General features: G+C 33.8%; 1 protein-coding gene across 1 annotated transcript in view; it reads right to left on the bottom strand.

Annotated features, from left to right (window-relative positions):
• Positions 1-862: 862 nt before the first annotated feature.
• side-II (sidestep II transmembrane protein) overlaps positions 863-10,262 on the bottom strand; it is a gene marked incomplete at its 5' end in the record, with an annotated part of 375,227 nt that continues 365,827 nt past the window's right edge. The window contains 3 exons of the mRNA XM_074186335.1: positions 863-1,824; positions 4,286-4,461; positions 6,951-7,208. Coding sequence (XP_074042436.1) covers positions 1,642-1,824; positions 4,286-4,461; positions 6,951-7,208 — 617 coding nt within the window. The remainder of the gene's footprint in view (positions 1,825-4,285; positions 4,462-6,950; positions 7,209-10,262) is intronic.

The following is a 10,262-nucleotide window of genomic DNA, read 5'->3' as shown; positions in this document are numbered from 1 at the left end:
TTCATAATTGTTCCACACATCCATATCAACACAAAGTAGCAGCATTCAACAGCAGGCTAGTGAGTGTTCCTTTGCCGTATATGAATTTCAGTAAAGAACTGGGTCTAATGAAACAAATTGCGGTCATCAATGGTTGAGATAGCAATTTGATATAATGCATGCTGGAAACTACAAAGACAAGAGTTTGGTGTGGGATAGATCAGGCGTGTATGAATTGTCTTGTGGTTCATGTCCGATATTTAACATAGGACAAACTGGAAGAAAATTCCAGGCACGCATGAAAGAACATAATTTCCAGAATAGAAATTGAACTCAAATAATGATACTCACCTCCTTACAGAGGAACATGTGTTCAATTATGAATTCAAAACTCTTCATTCCCAAAAGGAAGGTTTGAAACTTGATCTTCTAGAAAGTATGGAAATCAATAAGTGAAGAATTTTCCAAAGAGTAACTAACGATCAAATTGAGATAGTTGATCAGTTTCCAGTTGAATAATGTGTGACATTATTTCTACTAGTGAATAAGTGTTTTCATCTTTTTTTACATGTATTTATCTGCTCTCACCAATCATTGTACCCGCTCTATGTGGAAGTCAAAATCAGGTTTGAATGAGAAAATCAAATATTTTGAAATAAATTTCGAAATATTATTTACTACCAACTACCTACACTGTAGTGTCTGGTAAACGTCTGTTGGCTAATACTACGAAGGATATTGAATTATATCCAAAATTCTCCTTCTTTAATGAGGAAAACTGATATTGACAAGGTAATTGTTTTTAAATTGATTATTGAAATGCAGTGTCTGTTCAAATTATTCGACTTTTTCATTTATGAGAAACGATATTGAAGAGATAATGGAAATTGAAAAACTATATTTGAATAGGATACCATAATGTGTTTCGGTTGAAAAATTACCATTTATCTCAAGGTAAACTCTGAAATTTGATTTGAAGAGTTTCAGTCTCCTTGAGAAACTACTAAATTGTAATATTGAAAGATGAAAAAATTGTGGAAATTAATTTCATTGCATTAATTTTCGATATTCGAATTGTTTAAAGGTCACAAAATCGAAATATCACAGTCATTAGAAAATAAACTAGTCCAAAATCATTCACAGGGTAACTCACTAGTAACATCGTCAATAGATATAACGAAAAGTATCTATAAAAGTCTTGGTGTCGCCACTTTTCTGACGTTCACATTGGAATTACACAAAATAATTGATACTTTGGAGAAACGTTTTGAACGACCAGGTGTTATTGAAAATAACTTGATCAAGATAGCCAGAAAAAATCCAACTGTTTGAAGTGACAAACCATATTCAATTGTTGACTTTTCAAATTCTGTATAAAATTTGTTATGACGGTGATGAGTATGAACAATCAACGATATTTGAACAATCCTCAACTATTATCTGATTTGATCGAAAAACTGCCGATCCTCGAAATTGGATAACCTGAAAGTTCTATTATAAGATTGATGTTATTTAGGGAATATTCTGAATTGCTCGATAAATAACTCAGTTGACATCTTTGATACAGTAAATACTGTTAGAAACGAAAGAAAATTCCACCACTTCACATTATTCATCGGGACGGCAAACCAACCAACACAACATACTACTCTAAGCATCTTCTTAAACACAACTTTCCGGAAGCCGATTTGCCATTAGTCTTTCCTTGATGGCGATGCCGTTGAGTTCCAAATCGGTGACTCTCTGGAGGGTGGAACTGCCGTTTCCCAAGCGGAGATCTTTTGGCCTCGATTCTCTTGGAAATGTTCCTCCGACCATGGCTACTGGGTTGTTATATTGGTGATACTGAAAATATAGATGAATCAGTTGAATGAAAGTGATGAATAACTGACACAAAATAACTTTTACTGAAATATGAGCACAGTAGGTGAACCAAAGAAACCTAACACGAACATTCCCAGTTTATTCTGCCAATTTATGACGCACTGTTTGGAACCTTTGGTGTAGTAATGAATATTACTGGAGTTTTTTTCCAACACCAAATCGCTATTTTTAATACCTCGACATGAGTTTCGATCACCAAGTGATCATCTTCAGGAGGAAGATCAAACTAGAAACTATCGCGAAGCTAACGCTATTTATGCTATATAGATATACCATACAGTTTAACCATCCGGGTGTACCACCCATACAAGTATACCACCCTAAATTAATTTTACAATTTTGCTTTATCTATTATGTTACAATATATGTTTAAATGTTATAGCTGTATATGAAACAATTTTCAGCCTATCTAAATTTATTTTTGCAATGCGTCCTTATGTTTACTCAGTAAACCCAACAATCTTATTTTAACAAGCTATATAATATGCTATTTGGTATAGGTCCGTCATCGTTATTCATAATATTATTGTGTTTACTTATTTCCACACTCTCATAGGCATCTAGTTGCCTGTTGTTGTTAACTTGTCTAACTAATCTTAATGAACTGAAGTCTATGGAATGGTTTTGTTGCAAAATATGATGTGCGACTGCTGATTTTTCAGGTCTTCCATATTTTAAGTGTGCTATGTGTTCCTTATATCTTACTTTAATAGATCTTTTTGTCTGTCCATAATATTTTGCATCGCAGTCCTCACATTCAATTTCGTAAATTCCAGACTTTTCCGAATTCTCGACTTTCTCTTTTGGACTTCCCAAAAGGCTCTGTAGTGTATGACTTGTTTTAAAAACCACCTCCATACCTTGTTCCTTGAAACTCTTTCCAAAGTTCTTCGTATATTGGTGGTATGGACCTGAGATGTATTTATCTTGGTTTTTGTCCTTTCTGAAATTCGAAATTTCATTCATTCTCAACCTAAACTTTTTCTTTCTTATTATGTTATCAACAATACCCCTCGAGAAACGTGCTTATTTCTTTTCTAAATATATCGAATTCTAACCCTCCATATTGGCTCCTCATTACCAGAACGTCAAGAAATGGTAGTTGTCCCTTCTTTTCTAACTCATACGTGAATTTTATTGATGGACATCTATTATTTCAAAAGGAGAATTCGATTTTTTAGTATCAAATATCGCGAAAATATCATCCACATACCTTAGCCAAATCATAGGAAAATACTTCGACTTTTCTTTGGTTCCCATTTCGAATCTGCTCACGAACAGGTCTGCCAGGACATATTGCATAAGGACACATTGCAAAAATAAATTTAGATAGGCAATATTGTGAAATTAATTTTTATATAGCTGAAAATTGTTTTATATACAGCTATAACATTTAAACATATATTGTAAAATAATAGATAAGGCAAAATTGTGAAATTAATTTAGGGTGGTATACCTGTATGTGTGGTACACCTGTAGGGTTTACCTGTAGGGTATATCTAAATAGCATGAATAGCGTAAGCTTCGCGATAGTTTCTAGTTTGATCTTCCTCTGGAAGATAATCACTTGGTGATCGAAACACGTGTCGAGGTGTTAAAAATAGCGATTTGGAGTATCACCTGAGATTTTTAGAATTCAATTTCAGGTTATGGGCTATAGATAAATCCAGTTACTTTTGTAGATCGCTGTTAATTTTTTCCATTGCCACCTGCCAGTTACTTGGAGGAAATCGATGATATAACTGAGTGTCATCTGTATAATGATAAACTGTGCAATGATCGATTATTTTATGGAAGTCAGATATATATAGAGACAACAGAATGGGCCCAAGGATAGAGCCCTGAAGTACTCCATAGTCAAGAGGATAAGCACTAGAACATTTTACATCCAGACATACTGACTGGGTCCGATTTCTGAGGTAACTTTTCAATAGATCTACAGTCTCTTCACTAAATCCGAAAAATCACATTTTCCTACATAAAATATTGTGGTCTTATGTATCGAATGCTTTACTGTAGTCCAAGATTACCATGGCAGTTACCTCATTATTATCATTTGATTTTCAGTTTTCTTTTCTTATTATACACCTGTAAATTATCTGTCGATTCAGCTTTGTTTATTTTCCAGAATGGGGAAAGAATATCCAGATGTCCTCAGTTAGTCAGTTCACTGCAACAAAACGGTACTGGAAAAATGATTTTTCATTCGCATTGAAAGTGGGATGCAAATCAAAACATTTTTCACTCATTCATATTGAAGTATCAACATAAATCAGTGGCTCTGTCTGATATAATTGAATGTGAATACCCTTTTTCGTACGTGGAGTTGAAAAAATGATTGCAAAGAGCTCGTTACATCTCTAACGCTACGAAAGCGACAAAGAGGCGACATTTTCCGGTTATTGATGATCTCGAGCATTACCTGATCCGTCGCTGAAGCTGCACTTACTGGGCTAACCCATTGGGCAGCCGGGATGACCACTTTCTGAGCGTAGTTGGGGGGCGAAGAGATTGCGGATGGCGAGAGATTCCTGGCCGGCACAGCTTGGGGACCGTTTAATGTCCCGACGTGTCTGTCACTGTCGCCTTCGGGGGAGCCTGTTGGGGAAGAAAAACGCGGCTATTAGCGTCGAGACGAAAAATGTTCGATTAGGAGGGATGGTGGAGCTGATAGGGTGGCTTCTGATGAGAATACGGGTGGGTGGTGATTTGTTTTTTGAGGAATTATCGGGCATATTTGAAAGGTACTCAGCGAAATGAAGTTGAAGAAATTATTTATCAAATAATGGCTTTGTTAACCCAAAAAAAATTTTCAATAACAAAAATTGTGATTTGATTACTCGAATTTTCAACACAATCAAAGATTGTAGGGGATGCGCCACCAATGAGTTTCAGAAGATTATTTCTTCAAAACTTCACAGAAATATCTTCAATATTTTCAAAACAGTGGAATTGCATTTTTTTTTCAAGAAAAATATTGAGCATTTTTATCGTTTCTCGAAAATTCATAATGGAACTTCACATAATGGAAATCTTCACAAAATATTCGATGATTTTCTTGAGAATAAGTAGTTTTTCACTATGATCGAGATAATATTGAAGGTATGAACAAATCATATACGAATCATGTCTTAACAGAATAGAGTTTCCTGGAAAGCTAATCTATTTTTGAGTTTAGAGATAAAGGTATTTTTTCACAAATTGTGCTACAAGGACCAGAAATGCAACTTTAGCAAATTCTTTCAGTCGAATACGAATCAAAAATCACTTTGCTTCAAACTATTGAAACAATGGTTCGAAATTCCCTATATGACTACTGTATATTATGGTTTGGTTCAATCGCAGCTCTCTTGAGATGTCTGGATATATTACAAAAAAAAATCTGAAAATTTGTTAAGTAAAGGTAGAACGTTCTCCAGTGACCTCATATTTGAAGAAAGTAATGTCCTAGAGACACGGCAGCTATACTTCCAAAAGATTATTCTGAAAGTCGTAGAGAACAAAATAAAGATAAAACTAGTGGAACACATGTATAATTCCCGTGGAAAAGAATATACATTTTTAGCTCCTAGATGCCAAAAATTGGTAGGTCAGATCTTGACCCAAAGATCTGGATTATAGTAACGGAAAATATAAAACTCATTAATATACAAACTAGATTCAAATTCAAGAAAGAACTGAAAAATTGGCTCAGAAATTCTTATCGAACTTTGTTTCATCAAATTATTAATCAGCCCACTTGCTGAAAAATAAAACCTCCTGTAGAATGAACTCAATTGAAAATACTTAATTTCAATCCCATAATGTCCTTATGTGGTTCATATTATGTATATAGTTTTTCAACTCATTATGCTAATTTATTTTCATCAGTTCATATCTATTCTTCGTCTATTCGACCCTCCACCTCAACCCACACGGGTTTATTGTGTCTCACACCTATTCACACTCAACCAAATAAACCCAGCTTATTTAGCCGATTAGTTTGTATGGTGGTCTTTCAGGTCAGATGGTATGAGTACGGATCTGTCGTTTATTCACCCTTCAAAGGGTGAATAAACGCCTTGAAGTGAGCCAATCCAGGAAGTATCTGCCAGAAGTCCATAAATCTTCTTGCCATCCAGGTATTCAATGTTTGTTTGGCAAAGCCTAAAGCGATGCCAATGGCAGGTTCTGATCCGATGGATTTGCTTGCGGCACCCTCCTCTACAAGAGGAGCTTCATTACCAGGAATGGCCAGGAATCCAAGCCATAGACAATCTGTTATGTTTTCCTATCGAGGAGAGTCGTTTTTGGCAATTCGCTACCAATTTAGACGTTGTTCGGTAGGAACCAAGAGCTTCTACCGGAATCACACGTTAAAAGGTAAGACTTCGTCAGTCCTCAGCTCGCACAAGCTTCTCAACTTCTGAGAGTTGTCGTTCGTATGGGGGCGACATCTAATTAACGGAAAACATATTTTTTTAACAGATTTAACAATGTATTAATAACTATAGTTATTTCTTTAGCAGAAAATGTATGTCGACAAGATATATTTCTTATGACATTGAACGTATACCTCTCTCCCTCAGTGAGATAGATTTTTTCAAATTTGAACGATGTCCATGAAAATCAAATCATGATTGTCAATTCAATTGTGATGAATGCCAAAAGGAATTGAAGTAACTGATTTGAATCAGTATTAGAAGAATATCAATATTCTGGGTTTCATTTTCAGTTCAGCAATCATTATATTCTCATATTTTCGATTTTACTTTGGAAGATATATATGACCGATACTGGATGAAAATCCATAACTAATCGTAACGTAATCAAAAAACACATCATTGTGAGATTTTCACTAAATGTTATTACAAAAACGCAACACGGAGAAGCCATTTTATGGTGAAACACGTGTTGCGTTTTTGTGGAATCGTTTGGTGCAAATCTCACATTGAAGTGTTTCTTGAACACGTTTTGAAGATTTTCCCAGTTCTTCATTTCTTGAATTATCTGTTGGGCTAGCCTAATATTGCGACATAATTTCTACCGATAGTGAATTCAAAAAGGTTTGTGATATTCTTGAATCCACCTTTGACATCAGTACTCACCAAATTTTGCAGGAATAACATCCGGATCTCTTTCATCTATATCTCTTGGTGAGGTGCTCCTCAACAAAGGTTTTGTAGAAGAAATTGTGTTGTGATTAGTCGGTCCAACAGAGCTCTTGTGTTCTAGTGTTCCTACCCCTGGGCAACCCTGGGTTCTTTTGATCCTTACAATCACCAGAATGATCACTATTATTACTGTTAAAGTAGCTCCGAGAAGTATACCCAAGATTGGTGAAATAACAATATCGCCATCGTGAGCTGAAACAAATTTATCTTTGTAATTTACAATTTTGGGCAGAACATCCTTAATGGTTTTAGTTAGTTTCATGAAATCATGAAATAAATAATCATTATTTTAGACACACCGTGAATCTTTTCATGACTACATTGGAATAGGTTTTAGTCTGATTCAGTAAACCAACGTGAGGAAGGTGAGGTTTTGGTTTATTTTGATGTTAATTCCATAGACCTCACAATACCTCAGGGAATTACTAGAGAAAAATAATTTCAATGATAACGAAAGTGATGAATTCGTTTCTCTCACTAGTTGATTTATGAAACAAATCCGGTTCCAGGTAGAAAGTTGCCTTTATAAACAACAGGAGGGAACGGCTGTGGATAACCCCTTGTTATGGTTATGGAATTGATGGTGATGTTTATCAATGATTATCTGAATATTTATCCCATAGAAGGCAAAAAGTCAGAATTCAAGATAATATCTCACAGGAATCGAATATACATATAGGTGTGCCGTAGGGTAGCATTTTAGGACCTCTGCTTTTCATCATATTTTATGAGTACCTTGAACTTGTTTATCAAATTTTGATTACTGTGAATCTATTATTTTCTTGTTTAATCTAAATCAAACATCTCAATCAAAAAAACTTCAAAACAAATGGGAGAAGTTCCATGGAATCTTTATTTTTCAAAGGGTTTGTGCGTATAATAAATTACCAAATGTAACTAAATATAGTCCATTATTTATTTTTAAAGAACAGTTATTGAAATCCATCCATAATGCTAGATAGAATAATACTTGGTAAGATAATATTAATAAATATAGTATTTGTATGTTATTTTCTTGTATTTATCAATCCATTGGAGCTGCACCTATATTGCAATGTTTAATAGCATATGTCGTTATTTTTCAAACTAGATATTTTTATTTTCAAGTTTTTAATAATTATGTTCAATTTCTATAATGTTAGTAATATGTTTTATATCATATTGTATATGAGGGTTACCTATTTCACTAAATATATTCTTCTTCTTCTACCTGGCAAAACTGTTCATGAGCAGATTCGAAATGGAAACCAAAGAAAAGTAAAAGATTTTTCCTAGGATATGGCTAAGGTATGTGGATGATGTTTTTGCGATATTTGATAGCAAAAAATCGAATATTGGGGACTTTGTTTCATCTGTAAATGATAGATTCCCATCAATAAAATTCATCTATGAGATAGAAAATAAAGGGCAACTTTTATTACTTGACATTTTGGTAATGAGGGGCTAGAATACGATATATTTAGAAAAGACACAAGCACATACAGATATATTCCTGACAGTTTACATCACTGTAGACAGCACAAACGTGCTGGGCTGAGTTTTCAAGTGTATCGTTCTTTTGACTCTTCCTCTCACACATGAGAGGTTCACAAAAGAAAAACTTACAATAGAGAAAATAGCAGCCACTTACGGTTTCTCGAATGTACGAAATCACGACTTTCAAAAAAGTCAAAAACCAAAATAAATATATATCAGTTCCATACCACCAATACACCAAGAACTTTGAAAAGATTTCCAAGGAACTAGGTATGAAAGTGGTTTTTAAAACAAGTCATACACTACAGAGCCATTTAGGAAATTTAAGATAAAAAGTCGAAAATTCGGAAAAGTCTGGAATTTACTGAATTGAATGTAAGTACTGCGATGCAAAATATAATGAACAGATAAAAAGATCTATTAAAATAAGATATAAGGGATACTTAGCACACTTAAAATATGGAAGACCTGAAAAATCAGCAGTCACCTATCATATTTTGCAACAAAACATTAGGATTAGTAAGACAAGTTAACAAGTTAACAAGTTAACAAGTCTCATAGGCATCTAGATGCCTATGAGACTTTAGAAATGAGTAAACATAATAATATCATGAATAACGATGGTGGATCAATACCTAATATCTATATAGCTTGTAAAATATTTTGATTATTAGATTCACAACTATTACATGAGAACACAGTGTAAAAATGATTCAAGAATAGTATAGATGAGGCAATATTGTGAAATTAATTTTTGAATTAGTGTGAAGTTACCCACAACTTTTCATCCACAGTTTATGACGAAGGACAATCGAACAGGGTTTAGAATGAGATTTGCGAACAGTGTTGCCAGATTGCAAATATTAATAATTTTACCTGTATTTTGATGTTATCATTTTAAAAACATGATATATTATTGAAACATGTCGAATAAATGAGTCGGCATTCTACATAAACTCATTATATCAGCCTGTCCGTATACAAGCAGTAATAACGAAAAAAATGTAAAATAAGAGTAAAATATTATTCAGGAAAAATTCATTCGTACCGAAACAGGTAGCGAATGAGAACTGGAAAAGTAGTTTCTCGGTAAAAATTTTATGACTTGTAAAAAGTATGTCATTTGAAATATCCTGCGTTAAACAATACCGAATGCCCAGGAAAGACATCCACAAATTATCAAATTTCTCACTGATCAAAAATAGTTTGTTGACGGAAATTTCAGGATTATTTCAGAGAAAGTATATCTATCGACGTGCTACAACAAATTTGCGTACCATTCGTTTCTTGGGTGCGAAAAAAAATAGTTCCATATATTCTGAACTGAATTATTCAAAAAAGTCGAATTTCTCACTTATCAAAAATAGTTTGTCGATGAAAATTTCAGAATACATTCTTCTGAAGTATATCTATCGACGTGCTGAAACAGATTTGCGTACCATACGTTCCTTGGGTGTGAAAAAAAATAGTTCCATATATTCGGAACTGAATAACTCAAAAAAAGTATAATTTCTCTCTTATCAAAAATAGTTTGTCGATGAAAATTTTAGAATAAATTCTTCTAAAGTATATCTTTCGACGTGCTGAAAAAGATTTGCGTACCATACGTTCCTTGGTTGCGAAAAAAAATAGTTCCGTATATTCGGAAGTGAATTACCAAAAAAGTCAAATTTCTCACTTATCAAGAATAGTTTGTCGATGAAAATTTCAGAATATATTCTTCTGAAGTATATCTATTGACGTGTTCAAACAGATTTGCGTACCATACGT

Source organism: Leptinotarsa decemlineata, unplaced genomic scaffold (assembly GCF_025532065.1).
Source record: "Leptinotarsa decemlineata unplaced genomic scaffold, Ldec_3_MD MMD2_tig00078422_RagTag_RagTag, whole genome shotgun sequence".
Classification (NCBI taxonomy): domain Eukaryota; kingdom Metazoa; phylum Arthropoda; class Insecta; order Coleoptera; family Chrysomelidae; genus Leptinotarsa; species Leptinotarsa decemlineata.
Note: the sequence above shows the minus strand (reverse complement) of the source record. Positions and strands in the feature narration are given on the sequence as shown.